The sequence below is a fragment of the Chiloscyllium plagiosum genome, unplaced genomic scaffold (assembly GCF_037043375.1).
Source record: "Chiloscyllium plagiosum isolate Xiang-an unplaced genomic scaffold, Cpla_swu_hap1 HiC_scaffold_24, whole genome shotgun sequence".
Classification (NCBI taxonomy): domain Eukaryota; kingdom Metazoa; phylum Chordata; class Chondrichthyes; order Orectolobiformes; family Hemiscylliidae; genus Chiloscyllium; species Chiloscyllium plagiosum.
The window spans coordinates 33,272,180-33,294,927 of NW_028270162.1; the positions used below are offsets into that span (position 1 = coordinate 33,272,180).

At 40.2% G+C, this 22,748-nt stretch overlaps 1 protein-coding gene and 1 long non-coding RNA gene across 2 annotated transcripts in view; both read right to left on the reverse strand.

Moving 5' to 3' along the window:
- Positions 1-22,748, reverse strand: part of LOC148145388 (uncharacterized) — a 97,837-nt gene that overhangs the window by 59,509 nt on the left and 15,580 nt on the right. The window lies entirely within an intron of this gene.
- Positions 7,782-14,450, reverse strand: fzd10 (frizzled class receptor 10). The gene has a single exon (XM_043715784.2). The coding sequence runs from the start codon at positions 14,055-14,057 to the stop codon at positions 12,288-12,290; it is 1,770 nt and encodes a 589-aa protein (XP_043571719.2). The 5' UTR covers positions 14,058-14,450; the 3' UTR covers positions 7,782-12,287.

The following is a 22,748-nucleotide window of genomic DNA, read 5'->3' on the forward strand; positions in this document are numbered from 1 at the left end:
GCTGGAAAAGAAATGTAATGCTCATTTTGAACGATCAATGATGTATCAGGCTTGCAAAGATCATGGGGGGAGGGGGGGGGGGGTTGATTAATTTGTCATCTTTGGGCCAAAGTCTTCGTTTAAAGACATTTAGAGATCAGGGTTTGTTGATTTAAGAAAGGGAACTGATATAAAATTATGGAATGCACAGCACATCCAGCATCAAATCAACTCAATTGGTACAGGCTGTTCTTAACATTGGCATGATCACTTTATTTCTCCTTAAGATGCCTGACAACTTAAATAACAATTTTCAGGATGAGAATTAAGTAAACTGTATATAAAATTGCCAAGTCTATAGCCCACTATCAATGCTGGAAAAGCTAGTACTTGACCCTTTGAGGAATGCAGCAACAACTTTGCCATGGGCTACAAATAGAATTCGAATTTAGTTTTATTGTCACGTGGACTCAAGAACAGGGATACAGGAGTACAGGAGAAAAGTTTACAATGTCACCATTCACAGTGCCATCTTAGCTACAAACTACCCAGATACAAAACCTTAGGCAAACATTAGCAAAATAGAGAGATAAGAAATACTGCATTGCAATATTAATTCCCCATTTTCCTCTCAGTACCCTATTTATAGATTCTGTCGCAGGGATTTTATGCCTGAATTTCAATGGTCAACTTTTATATATTGTTACCATCTGCAAAAAATCTGCCTTTTCAATTCATTAGTCTTCAAAAATGTCAAGTGGAAGACTTGTAACCAAAAGACCCTGACAATTAAACTGTGGCACACGATTCATGATTACTGCTTAATATTTTTAAAACATCATGATTAAGAAACACATTATTTAGCAGACTGATGTGTCTTTGTTATATAATTAACATTACGTAATGGATTCATAGTAAATGACTTCTGGAGTGTTCAGTAAGCTAATAGGAAGTCTGAGTGTCAAATGCTGGAGAGAATCCTTTGGAACACTTTTACTAATTGAAGAATTCCTCTATTTCTTAAATAAAATCCAATCTTCACTTAATATTTGCTAAATATAACTGTAAACAATTGACTGAAAGTAACTGCAGGTTATTAAGTAGTTTAGTTTTAGTGTATTGTAGTTTTATGTCCTTTGTAGTCTCTGGCAGCAAAGATTGTCAATGATGTTGTCCCATGAGGAAATAAAGAATCAATGAGAATAATAAACCATCCATGGTTAAATAAGGAAGTTAGAGACAGTACCATATTGACAGAAGAGGATTACAATGCTGCAATAAGATGGGAACAGTTGAGAAACCAACAATGTTATGACTGAAAAAAGAAAAACAGAACCAATTTGGAATCTGAGAATAAACCAGCAAGAAATTTTTAAAAAGACAATAAAAACTTTTAATATTTTATATAAAGGAACAGACTAGCTAAAGTAAATATCTGTACCTTTAGAGGATGCGTTTTGGGAACTGAACTAGCCATATAAAAACTCTGGCCATAAGGGCAGGTCAGAGACGAGGAAGCCTGCAGTAGGAAATTCACCTCATGACTCCTCAAAGCCTGTCCTCCATCTAGTCTTGCCTGGATGCTGTAGCTCCAACATTCAAAAATTTGATATACATCCAGACTAAAGCAGCCTACTTGCTTGGCACAACATCCACAGGCAGTCACATCCTCCATTACCAAGGCTCAGTAGCTGTAGTGTGTACCACATCAACAAATTGCACAACAATTCTCCAATGCTTCTTAGATGCACCTTCCAAACCCATGACCACTACCACCTAGAACAACCAGGTGGAGCAGTGAAGATTAAGAAATGACTTTATTGAGGGGTTAAAAATTATGAACAATTTTGACAGGTTAAAGAAGGATATTCTATTCCCACTAATTGGTATGTTAGTAACTAAGGGTCACAATTTCAAGATTGTCAGCCAGAGCTACGAGTGAGATGAGAAGAAAAGTCTTTACTCAGCCAGTTGTTGCGATTTGGGATACGCTTCCTGGGAGAGTTGTGGAAGTGGATTCCATGAGGGTTTCAAAAGACAGTTGGATATATCTTTGAAAATGATGGAGTTAGAGGGCTTAAGCGATAGGGTTGATCAAGGGGATTAGCTATCTCTTTCAGGAGCTAATACAGGCATAAAAGGTTGAATGGTCTCCTTCTGTACTGTAATATTGTGTGATACTATGAAGGGCAGCAAATACATGGGAGCAACTTCCTTTCTGAGTACTCACCATCCTAACTTGAAAAGATATCACTATTCCTTCAGTGTCACTTGGTTAAAATTCTAGAACTTCCTCCCAAACAGCCTTGTGGGTCTTTCTACACCATATAGACTGCAGCAGTTAAAGAAGGCAGCTCACTTTGTCAAGGGTTATTAAGGATGGGTAATAAATACTGGCCCAGCCAGTGGCATCGGCATCCTAAGAATGAATAAATACAATAACAAAAATAATGATGGAAAACAAGGAATTAGCATATTTTGAAGAGACATTTTATTTCTTTTTTCAAGATAGAAAACGTAAAAGCATCTTAAGAATAATAGAAAATAAGGAGAAAACGTTAGGGAGGAACTTGAAACAATCACTATCACAAGAGAGAAAGGTACCAGGAAAACTGGAACTAAGGACTGACAAATTCTAGGACACGATGATGTACACCCCAAGGTCTTAAATGTAGTGCTTGTGGAGATAGTAGATACATTGCTTGTAATCTCCCAAAATTCATTGGATTCTGAGTTAGACAGATATTTGACAAGCAAGTCTAGAGTTATAGGAATAAGCAGGAGATTGGAATTGAAGCCATAATCAGATCAGCCACGGTCTGTGTGAGTAAGCGGAGCAGCTCCAAGAGGCTGAAATTCGTACTCCTGTTACGAGTTTTTATGATTTATAAGAGGCCCATTCCAGTACTCAGGCTTGGGGTCATCTGAAGTCAAGCAAACAAATACACTTCAAAACAGTCGAGTAAGCAAAGGACAGAAATTTTGAACAGAGAGTGCTAAAAATGATGAAAGCATGATGGGCTGAATGGAATCCATCTGTGGTATAATTCCCATGATTCTACATTTTATGTCAGTGTTTATGCTCTCTTGTAGGTATTGTGACCAGGTTATCTGTACTCACTACAAAAGCAGCACATGCTTACCAAACCTGATTTCCAGGACAACATCAGTATAATGGATAATCGTAGCCTCATTACATGCTAAATCAGTAAAACAGTAAATCATTGCCAATGACAATGCTTCATGCTTCCCTAAAATTACTGATAACCCAGTAAGTTTACAGTTTTATTAGCTGAGCCATATAAATTGGTGTGAGTTAGTGTAAAACTATTAGTTACAGACATTATAGTTAAATGCTTGCTAATATAGAATTTAAACATTGCTAAAAGGAGACAATACATTGAAACTTTTCTTCTTGCACTCATCAGAACTAGGATGTAAGAAGCAAGATTTGAACAAAAGAGATACCATTTTATACAACATGAGAAGAGGGTGCTGAGTGCACGAAGAAAAGTCTCAACTTCGAGTCTCCTCTTAGCAACATTACTGTTACTATCAGTGACCAGAGCTGAGGTGGCTCAGTGGCATAGGTGTGATTAGCACTTCCAACTCACAGTACCAGGACCTGGGATCAACTCCAGCCTCGAGTTACTGTCTCTGTGGAGTTTGCACATTCTCATGTCTGTGCGTATTTCCTCTGGTTTCCACCCACAGTTCAAAGATGTGCAGGTTAGGTGGTTTGGCCATGCTAAGCTGCCCATAGTGTCCAGGGATGTGCAGGTTAGGTGAATTAGACATGAGAAATGCGGGGAGGGGTAGGTCTAGGTGAGATCTTCTTCAGAGAGTTGGTGTGGAATTGTTGAGCTGAATGGCCTGCTCCCATATTGGAGGAATTCTAGTATTTCTAGGGAAAATTAGTTGGAATTCCCTGCTGACTGTTTTTCAGCAATCCTAGCTGGAAGTGTGACTGTGTGTGCATGTGGACATGGGATGAAGATAGAATTTGACTTGACTCACAATTTCCCACTGAGTGAATTAACCTAACAATGTTCACGATCAGCACTCAGAGGGAAATACTGAAGGATGTAATTGATTCTCAGCAAGAAATCACTATTTTCAGAAACGCGAAAAATTTTCACTTAAATAATATTCTAACCTAAGACTGAGGGGATTTAATGTGAAGTTAACTAGAACGCATATTTACAGAAAACAAAATGATGACTTTTTATAGGCACAGCTATCCAAACATTTCTGTGTTAACAGCAGTTGTTAAGGTCAAGTTTGTGAAGCTCTTATGCCTATCAATGCCAAACAATATACTAAAAAGATGGCAAAGTAGAAAATTGCAATGCTTGTGCTGGAGGCTATTGTGCCTTCAGAACATACTTTAATGTTCATAATCATGTAAACAACATTTCGCTATCATAGCACTATAAAGGCATTTTTGTGAAACATTCCTGAAGGAGTGCTGAGGTAAAATAAGTAAAGACCAATGTGCGAGCTCACAATAAACTAATATCTGCTGAAAAATCGTACCCTCAGTGAGTGAACTAAGCTTTAAAAACAGCTTTAGAAACAGCTCAGAACTGCACTTGTAATACAAATAAAGTTCATCATACTTCATGCAATCAAGGCTGACTCTGCATTTTGGAATGGAGTGCTTTTCCTCTAAGTACAGGTTCTGATTTAAGGAATGTCATTGAGAACATCTAACTCCACTGTGGGCCAATATATTTTATACACAAGACATGACTTTTAAAAGTAGTTACAGAGTAAGGTTTGTCTATATCAATATCCTTGCATCAGTCTTGAAAACACATTGGTGATTCAGATTCATGCAAGTATAATGAGGCCATCTGCATATAGAAAGAAATGTATCTATTATACATTACTTTAACTACGTGTAAAATGCTGTCAAATAATCTCCACTAACAGTTAAAACAATTAATCCTGTCTGTGCCAGTTTAAATAGTGATACAGTCTTGACAGTTCTAACAAGGGACAATGGCTCATTTAAATATTTACTTTTGTAAAGCAGAAAATAAAATATTTTATGCTACCCTATGACTAGTCAGGACATTTAGGATAATTGAAAACTGATGGTAACTGATCTAGTGAAACTTAATTGATTTGAATTATATTATACTGTTTAAAGGTAAACTCAGTGGATTATATAGGTCAACCGAAATCAGAGAGTGAATTATTCTGACCTTTAGCTCACTGGTGAATGCTACTCTTAACTTGTTTTCAATATTCTTTTTCTTTGGTGAATGAACAATAAATCTATAAACATCTAATTTATAAACAGGAGATGGCCATTCCACCCTTTGACACCACTGTACTATTCAATAAGATCATAACTGATCTGACTGTGGCTTCAACTCCACATGACTGCTCCTAAAATCATTGAAGCGGAAGACATAAATTGTATGATTGTAACCTTCACAATCCCACATTTCTCCATGATGTACGTAATCATTTTGGGTACAAATTTGAGTATTGCTGAAAAAAAGACACATTTTGTTGAAGTTTTTCATCTTGCACTTCTTAGGACAATTTGCAAAAACAGCAGAAGAAGAAAACAACATTTATACAGCAAGTGGTTGACTCTGATTGGTAGTTTTTCAAGTGGATTCTGATTATTGACTGGAACATTCTCCAAGGCAAACAATGACTGATAGTTAACTGCCATGATTTTCCATGACATCTCAACCAATCAGATTTGACATGCTAATCAATAAGCATGTCCTCTGATACAGTATAAATGCTATTTATCGTTTGCTTTGGTATTTATTGTGAATTGTCCTGATGAGTGCAAGATAGAAAGCTTTGACAAAATGCAACTTTAGCAATACTCAAGTTCTTCGAGGGGTTTACATTCATTTAAATCTGGGCTCTTAAGCATCTTCATGGACACAACTGGTGACCGTACTGTCAGTTGCCTTAGACCTAAGCTTGCAAATTCTGCCTTAAACCCTCCATTTCTCTTTCCTCTTTCAAAACACTTTTTTATAAACATATCCCTTTGACTGAAACCTTGATCACTAAACCCAACATTCTCTTTTATGACTCAGTGCCATATGGAATATTTTATCATGCTAAATTTATTATTATAAAATATAATAACCAGCGATATATTTTAATACTTCTGCACTATTGTCAATTCAATTTCCACTCCAGAGTCTTAAATATTTGACCACTCCAATGCAGCACAATTGGCAAGTGCTGCATAAATTCACCAGATTACATTCTGAAAGGGAAAAGGACAGTTGTTCCTGTCACGTTATCTCCATCTTTATCTCTCAACCAACAGCATTAAAACATCATGGAAACCCATTTTATAAAATGCAGACTTAGGAAAAAAAACACTGCCAAGACTGTATTTCAGCTTTCCACCTGGGTAACTTATTCCTGGTTTGGTGGTCAACCATTCACCCACTGATCCAAAACCAAAATACCACCAAAACCACACTGATTGATTGGCAATGACTCCGGAAAACTGGAAATAAGATCAAAATATGAATGAATCTCAAATGTAAACTGGTGGGTACCGGCTATGGGAGCAGAGCCTCCTCACTTTACTTGCCCGGGTCTATCCAACATAGAATAATACTGCTCAACCTCACTGAGGGATTGCTACACACAAATAGTCAATATCCAGTTCCAGGAAGTCGTGAAGATTATTTGTGGGGAAACAGGCCCAACACAGTTTGAGTGGCTTCCTGCACTAGTCCATCTGAACCTTTGATGTTTGTTGGGCAAATAAGTCTCTCAAAGAACATCACTGGCTGTCAGCAAACAAAACACTCTCACTGACCTCAAGAAGGAAACCAATGCACCTATCTAGAACATAGAACATCACAGCGCAGTACAGACCCTTTGGCCCTCGATGTTGCGCCAACCTGTGAAACTAATCTGAAGCCCATCCAACCTACACTCGTTCATATGTCTACCAATGACCATTCAAATGCTGTTAAAGTTGGCGAGTCTACTACTGTTGCAGGCAGTGCGTTCCACACCCCTACTAGTCTCTGAGTAAAGGAACTACGTCAGACATATGTCCTCTGAAACACCATTGCCTCCTACTGGAACACATTTCGCCCTCTACAAACATCACAATGACACACTTCTTGGACAGCTGCAAACATCACCAGCTGTTAGCTGGTAACTAGCCTGAGTGACAAACTCACCTTCCGCAGAATGTCTGGATAGCCCTCACAATTCAAGGATGTGCCTGGGAAGATTTGGTGAGAGGAACTGCTAAAACTGTGAATATGACTATCTAAATCAGACCTGAAAGATCCATTCCTTGTGGCATCACTGCCATTTAACTGTGCCAGCTGAGGCCTTTAAATGGATTGCTAACGTCAACATCAAATTATAACTATTTCTCCAGTCATGTGAACAACTAAAACAGATTATCTAGTCATTATCTAGTATTTATGGAACCCTATGTGCAAATTTATGTGCAAATTTCCATTGCTTTCCCTACATTTCAACAGTGAATATTCTTTAAAACTACCTCTCACCTGTAAAACACTTAGGAGCTTTCCAACGCCATGAGAATTGCTATATACAGTAAATGCTTGTTCTCTCCAGTTTTGTTTCTCCCCATGTTTTCAAGCAGTTTAATGCATTTTTCCACTGAATAGCAATCATTAGAGTGATGCGATCAGTATTCTTAGCAAATATTCTGTTTGCTACTTCGTTTGGTCTTGCTGGCTAACACTGACCGGACACTAGCTTCTTCATTAAATACATTTGCTAACCTACCATTCACAGGTTATAAACAGTAATTGCAAACACATTTCAATACTCAACTCCAGTAACACTAACTATAACCTGATGTAGGTAAAAACACAGCAAAAGCTATTTAGTATTACAATAAACTTAAAGAAAGTTGGAAAAGTCTTACATTAACTTTACTGTGTAGCAATCCTGAATCCATTGTATTAAGAATATCATTGCCTATGTTTCAATGTTGGAAAATACATTTGTTTTACATTTCAAAATAAAACTTCTGGAAAAATATTGAAAGGACACAAGATTTGTAAGCACCAGTTTGATCAGAACAAATTACTAACCAGAGAAGAGGCAAAAGATTTGTTGTTGCACAATACAAAAGTAAAATAGCATAAATATTTTAAATCTTTGAAAATACTGTAGTGATAAGGTGAGAAATCTATAACCTCATATGGCTTACATTCTACATTATCCCTGTTGGACATATGGACATAAAGGAATATTGGGCTTCATTAATAACAAGGACCATCAAAACCAAATTATCTGCTGATATCCACTACTTAGTCTTCACATGATCAATGTCTAATTAGCTGACATAATGTCTACTCAGGGTATCGTACTATCGCATTAGTCACATTCACATGTAGAGTTGGGAGCATTCAAAAACACTACATAAAAGAACACACAGAAGCTAAAAACACAATCAAGAATGTCTTTATAGCCTGCAATACTGTTCTGGGCATCCTGGCTGTAGTACTGGAGTAACAACTGGAGGTTATGAGTGCAATCTGTAAAACTGAATTTGTTCAGTAGAATTGTTTCTGTACATGCAACAGAAAAGCCTGACAACTAGAGTTCAACTGATTTACAAATGTCCTTCAGGGAAGGAAATCTTTTCTTCTATTTTATACAACCTGGGTGACTTAGTCTCATTTAATGCAGTTAAATGAGTCTTTTTGAAGGGGCCTAAACAATTGCTATGTACTTAGGGCATTCAGGGATGGGCAATAAACATTCACTGTCCACACCTCAGCTCAAATGAAAACGTTTAATTTGATCTGCTCTGAAGAAACATCAAAACTCTACTTTGCATCCTTGAACAAATTGAAAATTGGATTTTTTTTTCATACTTACTCTATTTTAATGACATTTAATCTTCTATGAAAAAAATTTCAATTTCTACCCAGAAGTATCTTGAAACAGTCACAAATAATATTCTATTTATAAAATTACACTTAACAGTACGACTAGGTTGAAGTATACATAATGACGCGAACTTGGTTTGTTCTGATACTCCATTTTTAAAACTTACTTTCATAATCACAGCTGTAACATTTTTTAATTTTAAAGGTACCAATAAAATTGAAAGAACAGAAAAAACCCAAGTTCAAGTGGATATACATCCATTTTTTGATCCAAGCTTTGGAATTGCAATTTGCAACTTGCTTTTACAAAAAACATAAAAACCAATTATTTAATAATCAGCGTGCAAAGATCATCAGAAGTTGTCACAAAACAATGTACCTCACAAGATTAGCAAAAGAAACCTGCAGTTGTCTGCTATTCTTGAAAGGTTATGGTCTCCATCTGAGGAGGAACTGTAGCGACAAACTTTGAAGGGGAAGGTCAAAGATTGTTAATATTTCAATTGCATTAAAGTCATATGCAATGATCTTCTTCATTTGAATTTCTTTCAAATGACTGATCATTTATGTACAAGCAAAAGAAATAGCTATTTATTTTGTGTATGTAGCTGTCCTTTAAGGTTGAACTTATTTGGAATACGCTTGCAAAGGCTGTAACTTTCTGATGGATTAATTTAATTCTGTTAAAATTGACTCTTTCTTTTCAGTCGCAACATTTTAAAGTTAATTTTAATTGAGCAAACAATTCTGGTTTAAAAACTGGGATCTTGCTGTAAGGTAAAATGGGATGGTAAAATCACCAAACCTCAAACAAGAAACACACTGCTCGTCGAGGTAATGAGGACCTGCTGGAAGTTGTACCAAGATTTTTTCTTCCAGACAGGATCTGGCAGTGCCGGGAGGGAGGCAGCTGGCTTCTGGCTGATCTGGATTTCCAAACAGGTGTTGCTGTGAGCCTTCAGGCCACAGGGCTGTGGAGATCTACTGAACCTGTCAGGTCTGATCAAAGGAAGCAGAAATACTGTCTAATCACAATCACTGGCCTCCAAAAGGGCTGGCTGTTTACAGCACGCAACGTGGAACAGATTTTCGCCTCATTAAAACTCTGTACATAATTTGTTATCATTGAATGATAATTAATAGACTGCACATTCCACTGGGGTTGGAGAAATACAAACACTCCCAGCAATGATGGAAATAATCCACACTCAATACTGCCGCTGAAAAGTGACACTTTCTTTGTGGCCTGGTTGGGATATTGGCCCAATCCTTTTGTTTATGGGTTCTAGTTACCTTGTCAATTCCAAACTTCTTTCTGCAAAACAATCCCTTCCCTAAACCATCCAAGTGAACAGTGACATTTTTGAGAGGGCAAAGAGGTCTGACTAAGATAAGTTGATAGATCCAAACAAACTAGAGGGCAAAAAAAGACCCAAAACAAACTCAGACAACAGTCTCTTTGATTCACTCCAACTACCTTGACAAGTTCAATGTATATATTTACATAGGCTGGAAATATAAAGGCAGTCCTTTCAAGAAGTTGGTAGGAATTTGGTGAGAGATAAGGCTGTCACTCGCCCTCACCCTGTTATCTATAACCTTATATAGCCTCCTGTTTCATGGAAAATCTGGCAATGTCACAGTTTCCTCACATTCCACCTGGGTTTCCATTTTTTGACTCTCCTCCATCAAGTGACAAGTCTGAGACTGTAGGAGCAAAGAGTTGCCACTGATTCTTCCTAACATTCTGTAACTCTGGTGTTTTAAACCGTTTTTGAATTATATGACATGTCAGCTCTTTAATTACAAGGACTTCACAGAGGTTTGTGTTTCCTGCAGATTAAATCAAGATGTTTCTTGCCGACCATTCACCGTTCCCTTGTTGCAAATCCAATTAAAATAATGCATGTGAGTTTTGTTACTGTGTCATTGTGTGAGGCACTCAACCAACCAAACACTGCAGTTAAACACAGTAAACCCTCCCAGTGGATATGACAATCTTCAGTCCTCTCAAACTGATTGCATTTTAAAGCGAAAGTTTATTTCTTCACAAAATGTGAATGTTAGGGAATTTCTTTTTAAAAAGGTGCTTGTATCTGGTGTTCTATATTTCTAACAATATATTAAAGGGTACTTTGTTGAGGCTGTTCTTCACTGTGATAAATGTTTGTTTTTGAAGTGGCAGAATCTCAGTTGCTGAGTTGCTGTATTTTGCTCTAAGCAACCCTTAGGAGTGGTAATACAAATCAGCATAGTTTAATTAACTTTACAGCTGGGCATTTAGTAAAACACTATCCCTTTTTAAATATTTTAAAGTATGCCATTATGTTATAGTCAATATAAAATGGAACATCACAGCAGCTCCAATTACTTACAACTTTAATTAACTAACGTCACGCAAATTCTGTTCACAACAGGTCTGACCTGCCCTTTTCTTTAATATTCTGCCTTCACGTAGCAGCAATAAATCAAGTTTAGCAGGCAGTAGCTTTGCATTTTAACCCCAGGCACTGCCTTTCTAGACAGTCTGCTGTGAAACGATTGCTTTTTAAGAATTGTCACATATTCAGCAGATTTCTTGCCAAACTAAAGAAACATTTTATTTTATAAAATAGACAAACTTGACAACAATTATATTTTACAAATATATACAAATGTCCCAATGTGCTTCACAAAGCAAGTGAAGAGCTACAAGATCACAGGGGCTCCCTGTCCACACAAACTCTTTGTTTTATCTAGTGCTTGTTGATCTATTCATGGCTAGAATTAGCTTTACAATAAGACGAGTCGATAAGCTTCGTGGGTCTCTTTGAATCGCCCGTTTACAAATCAGTTCAACTTGTCTGACACTGGCCTGATTTCCATCAGAAAGCAAAATGTGTCATTAAAGAACTTCTGTCGCCCATACCTCTAAGTTCTTTTGTCAGAAGAAGATTCTTTGTGAGCCTTTTATCTGCAGCTGATTGTTGAAAAGAGAGAGAAAAAGAAACTATTGCACATTGTTAAAACTGCCCATCTTCAGCAGAATATTGCTTATCCACAAGATACTGAATCTTTTGAAGAGACCCTACTTATCCCTGAAGGCTTCATTTTAAAAGGTAAATAGTTGCTGAGCTGGACAAAATATGATGATTGAACTGTTAAGTCAATCCAGAATTACAGCAGAACACATGCTGTGGGAGCACACACATCCCTGATGATTTTGAGCTCCAAACGTTTTAACCTTTATTTGAACCTCTGCATCCAGCCCAAGTTAGCAGTGCTGCCAGCAATGGAATCTATTTTTCCTTAACATTGTCACTGTAGGCAAGTTGTCTTCAGATTCCCCGTTTTGGGTCATTTGCCTCCTGGACCAACCCTATACACAAACTAAGAAGGGGAAAAGAGATGGCCAAACTCATGTTCGGGGCAATACTCATTTCAAACACAAGTTGGTGGGAGTGCGGGTTCATATTTCCCATGTGCTTTCAAAGGAGGTTGAGCTTTTCCGTAGGAGACCCCACTACTGCTGGTAATTACGCTGGCAGGTTTCCTGCGGACCCTTCTTCTGAATCTTCTGCTGCAAATGTTCTGCCAAGACTGCAGGGTCTTGGAACTCCAAATCCACATGCCGCTGGTGATCCCCACCACCAAAAGCATGAATATCTTGACCATAAAAATCTCCACCGCCGGGATGGAGCTGCTCATGGTGCAGTCCAGAGGTTTCGAATTGTTGCCCCCTTTGCATTTCTCCCGCGTTGCTAACAGCTTCCAATAGTCCATGTTGAGGCGCTCATAGAAATAACAGGCGATGACACAGGTGGCGGGGACAGTGTACAACACCGAGAAAACACCTATCCTCACCATCAGTTTTTCCAGTTTATCCGTGTTCTCACCACCTGTCTTCATGACCCTCCTGATGTGGAACAGCGCCACGAAGCCAGACAAAATGAACGAAGTGCCAATGATCAGGTAACAAGCCAGCGGGATGAGCACAAAGCCAGTCAATGCATTGACGTCCATGCTGCCCACATAACAGATGCCGGTCAGCTCATCTCCGGCCACACGCCTCATCACCAGGATGATGATGGTTTTGATGGCAGGGATTGCCCAGGCGGCTAGGTGGAAATAGCTGCTGTTGGCTTCGATGGCCTCATGGCCCCATTTCTTGCCGGCAGCCAGGAACCATGTCAGTGTGAGGATAACCCACCAGAGGGAACTGGCCATGCCAAAATAGTAGAGGACCAGGAAGACGATGGTACAGCCGGTGCTCTCCAAGCCCTCCTGGATGACATAGAGGTGGCCACTGTCCCTGTCACAGGCAATGCTGTCCCCTCCAGCGAACAGGCGGATGATGTAGCCCACAGAGTAGACACAGTAACACATGGACAGGAAGATGATGGGCCTCTCCGGGTACTTGAAGCGCTGAGGGTCGATCAGGAAGGTGAGGACGGTGAAGGCGCTGGAGAAGAAGCAGACCAGCGACCAGACGGCGATCCAGACGAAGGCGAACCTCTTGTCCTGAGCGGCCCAGTAAACGTCCACCGAGGGGGAACAGAGAGGGGCGCACGACGCGCTCTTCTCCACCCGGTGGAACTTGTCGTAGTTCTCGCAGGCCGCCTTGGAGGGACTCTCATGGGAGAAGGGGAAGAGCTCCTGGGGGCTGCTGCCTCCCCGGAGGTGGGGCCGGTAGACGGGCGGCAGGACGCTGGAGCCGCGGGGGGCGTCCTCGGAGCCGTTCCTGGGCGCCTCCATGCACAGGTAGTTGGGGTCGTTCTTGTTGGGCAGCTGGCTGCAGTCCAGGGAGTCAGGCCAGCGGAAGCTGAACTGCTCCATGATGGGCGAGCACTTGAGGCGGGCTTGCTCGCACATGACCCGGCAGGCGGGGATGGGCATGGAGACCTCCTCGGTGCACATGGGCGCGTACAGGGAGCACAGGAAGAACTTGAGGTGAGTGTGGCAGCCGTACTCGACCAGGGGCGCGAACTCGTGCAGTTTGATGGCCGCTTCGCGCTGGTCCTCATGCCCCATCAGGTTGGGCATGCGGGTCATATTGTAGCCGATGTCCCGGCACATGGGGATGTCAATGGCCTGGCATCTGCCCTCTCTCTCAGAGCGCTCCGATTCGATCGAGCTGATCGCCAGGTTGCCCAGGATCGACCACCACCAGGTCAGGGTGTACAGGCAACTCACTCTGATCAGCCGTCCCATCTCAAACCCTCTTCCCCCCTCCTCCACCCAACTCCCTTCCAAACCAATTAGTACAACCAGCCGCTCCAATCGTCTCTCTGCTTAAACTTTTTCTCCCATTCAAACTTGTCCCAGAGCTTGACTTCAGTGATGCAAACCCTGGACAGCAAAGCGAGTTCTCCGAACAGAAGGTTCCAACGACAAAAACTGGACAAAAAAGAAATCCGGGGGGTGGGTCGGGAGCGATGGCTGTTTCGGCGTCCCCCTCCCCAGCAAAAGGCAAAATAGTCCCAAGGATCCGTAAGTGTGTCCTCTCGCTTTCACTTCAAAAGGGCTGGTTCCCGTGCGCTGGTGGGACACAGGTAGAAAGGAAGTAAACACACACTCTCTCTCACTCACTTACAGAGGCAGCTCTCTGACTGGCAACTGTGAAGTGAGCTAAGAGGGGGCGGACCGTCTCTGAGACTCGGGCGAAAAAAAAGAGCAGCAAAGAGAGAGAGAGAGAGAGAGAAAGGGCGGGGTGGGGGGCGGTGTTGATCATCAAAAGATTGGCCAAACAACCACTCGGGCGCCTGCCATTCATCTGATACTGACTGGATTTCCGCCACTTTGGTTGAGGGAAATGCAGAAGCAGATATTCTCTCACCCCCACCCATGACCACTCAGTGATTTTATAGCTTCCTTGCGCGAAAGTGCGTTCCTATCACCGGGAGATGGGTCGTTCAAACAGACAGCGTGAACTTACAGGCGGTTACAGCCAGAGAAACCACAGCGTTGGAGACCAGAGCCTGGGCAAAACGCACAAACTCCTGATGACCTGATATTTAACTTTCAGAAAGTTTGAAATGCCGCAAGCAGCCACCTCGCTTCCCCACCTCAGCTCCATAAATACAAAGGAATAAAACATCAAGATCAGTTTGCAAACTTAGCAACTTGGATCTAAGTTGATATTTCGCTATTAAAAGTTATTCACCAAGGACCCAGTCCTGGTCAATATCCTAGAATTTCGCTGTTACGAAAAAAGTTGCTGACTGTAGCCTTTTATTATTGTGTTTCTTTAAAAAGTATGTTTATTCAGGCATTGTTACATTTGCAAAGCTGCATATTTCCCCAGAGTATTTATCTTTCTCTTAACAGCTTCCTATCTAAGCCAGTCAATTCAACTGGAAAACCATCGGCTGCCTACAGCACAGCAGCATCTCAGAGAGAGAGAGGTGGAAATCAGCCACTGACTAAGATAATTCTGTTGCTAATAAATGAAAAGGCTCTTTGATGCCTGAAGCTGAAAAGATATTTTTTTTGGGTCGGGATTTGAAACCTCTGCCTTTATGCAAATAGCAGGATCCCCGCTGGATCGCTCCGACAGAGACGGACCCCCGGCGACTGGTGTTACGGAGAATTGCAGGAATTTTATGGCTGTCGGTCGCTGGTCTTTTCTTCTTTTGTGTTCTTTGAAGAATGACTTTAGACATTTTATTTACATATTTAACCGTGGATAGAAAAAAAAAGTTGTTTCTTTGTTGGGGGGGGGGGATTTTGAATGAATGGGAATCTTATTAAAATCTATGGTGTATATCATTTTGTGAAAAAAAATCTTGCTTTGTGAGATTGAATCATGATGAGAAAACGGATGGACTTGCTTCAGCTTTACTTTGTTTTTTCCGCGCGCGGATAGGTTCCAGGATTGGCCGAGGTGTGTTTGTGAAATGCTCTTTTTCCGAACCTCGATATTTTCCAATGTCACCCCTCACCTCGTTAACAAAAGGTTCAGTTGGCGTGGCGGGGGGAAAACAGCCGCCTTCCCTGCTCCTCTCAAGCCACAAGTTACAATTGGATTCGATACATGCTGCACCCAGGCTGTGGAAATGTTACAAAGTTGCAACACATCACACAAAAAGGAGTTGTTGCCGATTTAGACAAAGGGAATGTAACCAACTGAAAAAAGAGGAGGAAAATAGCAGGGTTCTGACACAATGGAAGGATTCTCCCACCCCAACAAAAAAAATCTGTTTTGAAATATTACGGACGGTTCAACAGGGTGCATCTCTGTGAATTGCAAATAAGAACATTTCTTAATCCCCTTTTCATTCACTGGCTTCGGATCAGTGGCATCTAAGCGGCTCCCCACTGCTCCTGGCCCAGGAGGCTGCATTCAATGCTCCTGCTTCTCACTTCTATTCCCACACTCCTGGGGGGGGGGGGGGGGGGGGGAGCAGAAAAGAAACCTAGGCACAGCCACACTCTTTTAGGTTAAATTCATTCCACAATTCCTGGAGAAAGTGAGAAACCCAGCACTTTCCCTGTCGCCTGCCAGTCTGTCACAATAAGAAATGAGCAAGTTCTAAAAGCTCCACAACTTCCTTACTGCTTCTGACAATTGCCAGGTAACTTTGCCCCCACAGTTTCACCCGTATTCCCGCCCCCCCCCCCCCCTCATCTCTAAGCCTTTCAATATCCTCTGCATTCAAATGTCAACTTCTTTGTCTGAAAGCACTGAAGGGTCAACATCTAAGTATTGTAAGTGTGTGTATCAATCTTGCAGTAAATTGCAGGATTACAAAAAGATATACGGAAACAATAACTCAAGAGTATAGGTTGATAAATTCTCAAGGCCTGCTATTTCCTTCATATTTGCAAATACAGGGTGCAAACTAAGTTCTCATCCTTGTAAAAACAAATGGGCACAAATGAATTGCAAACGTTTACAGTATGTGCACATTTAGCCCATCTTCGTTAGCCCGCTATTCACCCCCTGCCCTATCCCACCCTCATATTACATACTCGAGGATCCTTCAAGTGCATTTGTTTGGGGCATTTTTTGATCAGACTTACAGGTGTCGCAGCGCAAAAAAAAATCTTAATTTCCTACTGCATTCCAGTACATTTCTTTAGCATTTAATATAATTATTCTCTCCTGCATTTTCTGGTTGGATTAATGCAATTTCAAAGCACGAATACCATTAAAACACTTAGCCATCCCCCCCTCCCCCCCCAATATTGGGTTATTAAACATACTGGGACTGCACTAATGGTTGATGAGCTGAAAGCCTCATTTCTCTCAGCATTTTCCTGGGACACCGCTGTTGACAGCGATTTGCACCGATTTTACATCCGGCCTTGGTCTGATGAGGTTCACAGGAAATTTGAGCGCAATTTAGAATCAAGGTGCACCTTTCTCTGCACTTCCCACTGGCGCCCAGAAAGGAAATTCCGGTACAACAACAACTTGCACTCGCAACGGCTGTAGGACCACAATATCCCAAGCCGCCATTGGGGGAATGGCCGAGGAAAATGCACGCGAATGTTTTAAAATGACAATGTCGAGCAGACCTATCGGAAAGATGTTGTAAAACTTGAAAGGGTTCAGAAAAGATTTACAAGGATGTTGCCAGGGTTGGAGGATTTGAGCAATTGGGAGAGGCTGAACAGACTGGGGCTGTTTTCCCTGGAGTATCGGAGGCTGAGGGGTGACCTTATAGAGGTTTACAAAATTATGAGGGACATGGATAGAATAAATAGGCAAAGTCTTTTCCTTGGAGTTAGGGAGTCCAGAACTAGAGGGCATAGGTTTAGGGTGAGAGGGGAAAGATATAAAAGAGACCTAAGGGGCAACCTTTTCACACAGAGGGTGGTATGGGTATGGAATGAGCTGCCAGAGGAAGTGGTGGAGGCTGGTACAATTGCAATATTTAAGAGGCATTTGCATGGGTATATGAATAGGAAGGGTTTGGAGGGATATGGGCCGGGTGCTGGCAGGTGGGACTAGATTGGGTTGGGATATCTGGTCGGCATGGACAGGTTGGACCGAAGGGTCTGTTTCCATGCTGTACATCTCTATGACTCTGTGACTCTAAAGCATCTCAGTTCTGAAGAAGGGTCACTGGACTCCCAACGTTAATTCTGCCTTCTCTCCCCAGATGCTGTCAGACCTGCTGAGTTTCTCCAGTTAAAAATCGCACAACACCAGTTTTTTTAATTTTGTCCACCCCAGTCCAATACCGGTACCTCCAAGTCAGAGTTTCTCCAGCATTTTCTGTTTTTGTTTCCAATTTCCAGCATCCCCAGTTCTTTGTTTTATTAAAAAATAAAAGATACCACTGAATATCGGAGCATGTGCAGTAAACAAATCAAGCTGTAATGTCAACAAACTTATGCAAGTGTGTTCCTTGACAACCTTTAGGTAAAGTTTTAAAATGTGTAAAACTAAAAAGGTATGTAGAAGAGAATGCACAATTCGCATGTGTGCTATTACCATTTGTTCGTCACCAAACCTGTTGGGGTTTAAAATATAATTATGCAGTGACAGGACAGCAATGTATAACTCTGTAAGTACGTCATCACATTTCAATAACACGGTGCACAGTAGCTGCTGGGACCTACACAAAGAAAGTTGCTGTCCGGAAGAAAATGGACCCCAAATTAGATAAAATCAGCATACTAAATTCATATTAGTCGTTGTTGTTGTCTTAGTACAACTCATAGAAATTGTAGCTTCTAGGGATGGTAAGGCTGTTTTCTCATTTTGGGATTCAATGAGTTATGGGGGTAGTTTTCGCATTCAGATATGATCTAAGTCCCAATTAATTGGAATCATGTTTGTAATCAGTTTCAGATATTTGTTATTATTCCATTTTAATATGAGCGCTTAGTATAGTATTAACAAACCAATGTGCATGACACTTAATTGGTTACATGTAATGCTTGGAGCCAAGTACTGCACACTGAATTTATATTTACACTATATAAATCCCTCCACAGAAATCAAAGGAATGCAGCTTCAAATCTAATTATTTGGCTGAGGGAGTTTACTAGCCCTTTGCCACTATAATGAGGTCATGCATCTCGCTGTAGGCTGCAATAAATGGGTAACAAATCACAACATTATACTGTTGAAGAGAAACTGTTCAGTAGGATGTGAAGATTTCCATGGCTTTGGAACCCACCCCATCCTAACTATATGATTGTTTTTCAAACTTTGTGCTGATGCCATTTGGGGTCATTTAACTCAGTGCAGATTGGAGTTTGAAGATGCCCCTTTCTTGCCTCGTCCACTGATTGAATAAACTTAGTGCTTTTAAGGGCGTGTGCAAAAGTCTATCTTTATGAAATTTTCAGAATAGCTTGTATCTTTCTATTTTTATCTAGGAGGTCTTAACTCTTACTGGAACACAAACTCACAAAGAATCACTGCTTTTCTGGAATTGAGCACTTGTGCAGATTCTTTATATATGAGACTAGATCATGAGGTAATTATTCCTTAAGCTATTCTGATATATAATACATTTGAACCATGCCTCATCCTGTTCTACTCTAATGTCCACACATACAAAATTCTAGCAGGTGGATAGACTAGATAACACCAGTAATGTAAATCCTAAATAGCTTGTTCACTTCCGCAGCCCAGGGTCACTGAAACCAATTGTAGCAACTGCAACTATTGTCCTTCCTGAAATGAACTCATTTACTGTGGGCTGAAGAGTCAAACTGGAGATCTTTTACTCTTTATGGGGATGTCTTTATGCATAGACCATGAGCAGAACTATTTAGAATTATTTATTAATGTTGCCCTCCAAGAGTGACAGGGTTACAACTAACTGTACATAAACTAAAGGCGACTGTCAGCATTGCTAAGGGATATCATTTTTTCTTAGTATTGTCCTCAGTGAATAAGAGTTGTTAATCACAGCTCAGTGATGTCACACTATAACATTGAGGCAAGCAGAAGAAACAAGCCCCATAATCACCTTAGCCAGAACAGGAAACAATTCCACAATGTTGGCTGCTCCTTGGATGCTGCCTGAACTGCTGTGCTCTTCCAGCACCACTAATCCAGAATTAATTTAACATCATACATTTAGCAAACAGAGCTGACAGGAGTATTGGGCGGATTTGGAAAGAGAGATGAAAATATACTTTAAGTGAACTCTTGAGACTGCATGTGATAACATCGGGGTTGAAGCAGTTACTGTGATGAATGGGTTGAGAGTTGATTTGAAGTCCTTGGACTGTGAAGAATTTATTTGGGTTTGGTGAGTTATGATGAAGATCAAAATCACAGAGGAAAAGGAGACAACTAGTGAGAGTGTGAGGACAATAAAAACAGCAAATTGATTTAGCAACAAATTTTCCAGGTCGTTAGGTAGGAGTTACATAGTGTAAGAAGTGAAAACATTTCATCAAGGTCTTGAGAAACTAGAATGAAAACAGACACTGCTAGGATGTTCACTTTAAATATTTTGATTCTCTCTTCAATAACAGAAGAAAGTGGTTTATGCTAAGATTGGGAGCAAATAAAGGTATAGTTTACTGTTTAGACACTGTCAATAGATTCCACAATTAAAAAGAAAACTTAGTTCTTCATAGTCAACTGTGGATCCTGTCAATGATTTGTAGGTTTCACAATTCATACGCGAACAAATGTATTTAAACAGATTTTAGTCAGATCTGTAACTTGTGTCATGAACTCAATTGAATGAAAGTCTCTCCTCACTGCATTAACAGTTTTACATAGAAATACATGTTGACAGTTTAGGGCCAATGTCAAGGCTAGACCCAAAGGAAGTAAAGTCATACAGCATGGAATAACTGGCTCTTTTTCTATCTACATTGCCAATTGCATCTGGACATACTTCTGTGGTAATTAAAGAAATGCTACCTGGTGTAGAGCGGTGGAGAGAGAGAGAGTTTTGAGTTTGAGGTTGGGGAACAATACTGATGAACACAGAGTCTATACAATATTTTAATTAAAAAGTATAATGTGTTTTTCCATTTGAGTTATCCTTGGCGGCAAGAGGCTGAGAAGCTTCTATTTCAAGAACCTGGGTGTCATAAAGATAAAGCATAGCTAGATGCAGAAAACATTCTGTTGTTCTGTCCTAACCTATTTTAGAAAATAGCCTCTCCTTTATCAGTGTGACATTTTCTCTCATTTTCCACACACATAATTCTTAAGTAAAATTGTGGTTTAGGGATAATTTCTGGTATAAACCTATAGGAATTCAATACTCACATTTGTTCAAACTCATTACATTTGATCAAACTCACTTTTATAGTTTGAAGCCAGAAAAGAAAGTCTTTTAGCTGATCAAACCGTCTCATTGTGCTAAATCTGACCCAAGTCTGTGTTATAGTTGTTGGGTTTCTAAGAATCCTACATTCCACAGCAATAGCAACTTTTTATTAATATGAAGTTCACAATAATTCATTGACTCCAAAAAGAAAGAAAATGCAAAAACTAGTATTGAGTACTGGAGTTAGGAGGTCATGTTGTGGCTGTACAGGACATTGGTTAGGCCACTTTTGGAATATTACGTGCAATTCTGGCCTCCCTCCTATCGGAAGGATGTTGTGAAACTCAAAAAGGTTCAGAAAAGATTTACAAGGATGTTGCCAGGGTTGGAGGATTCGAGCTATACAGGGTGGTTGAATAGGCTGGGGCTGTTTTCGCGAGAGTGTCGGAGGTTGAGGGTGACTTTATAAAAATCATGAGGGGCATGGATAGGATAAACAGACAGTCTTTTCCCTGGGGTGGGGGAGTCCAGAACTAGAGGGCATAGGTTTAGGTTGAGAGTGGAAAGATATAAAAGGGATCTAAGGGGCAACTTTTTCATGCAGAGGATGGTATATGTATGGAGTAAGCTGCCAGAGGAAGTGGTGGAGTCTAGTACAATTGCAACATTTAAAAGGCATCTGGATGGGTAAAGAATAGGAAGGGCTTGGAGGAATATGGGCCAGGTGTTGGCAGGTTGGACTAGATTGGATTGGGAATATCTGGTCAGTATGGACAAGTTGGACTGAAGGGTCTGTTTCTGTGCTGTACATCTCTATGTCTCTATGGTGCATCAGATGTGAATGCTGCCATTGATTTCTCCCTGTCCACTATTTCAGAGCTGGCTTAACTTAACTTGGGCTGCATCTTTCGTTCACTGAAGCAGATAAGATTTATTTTGGTCTGGCTTCCATCACTGCTGTATCTTAACGCATCTATATTGGGCTATTGGCTTTCTGTCCACAGAATAATGACTTCAGTGAAAATGAAAGTAACATTTCCCCTTCTTTATATTCATATCTAACTTTTCACTGAAGTTAAAGAACAGAGAAAATTTTACAGTTGAATCTTATGTAAGCATAAACTTATATAATGTCAATTGGACTCTGTTGCTCGGATTAATATAGGCACATTTAACCTTGATCACAGTTTTTTTACTTTCTTTAAATACAGTAGATGTAATTGATTGTATTTTGTATAGGTTATAATGCTTGACAAGATCTCTTCTTAGTGTTGCTTTGTTCTGTCTGTTCAATGTTTTAACTTGCTTTCTTTCATTAATCATGGTATTTTGTAACAAAATACATGTGACAACAAATAAAATTAAATAATAATCCTTATGGTGTAGTTCCTATATTTTAATTAGGGGGGAGCATTTTCCCATTAATTATAATACTGTAATTTGTATCTTCTACAAACTCCCACCTCATTTATAAAGTAAATACGCAACCATGTCAGCTGGTAAGAGATGAAGAACTGAATGATTGGTCATTATGATTTAATTTAAAAAATTAAGTCAGAGAAAGTCCTTTTCAAATATCTAAGCAATAAATTGCCAATCTGAATGAATTAGTTTTATTCTACTTTCCCCTTATCTGACCCTTTGGGCAAGTATGACTTTCACACTGCTCAAGTAAATTCAAAGCCATATAGCACCTGGACTC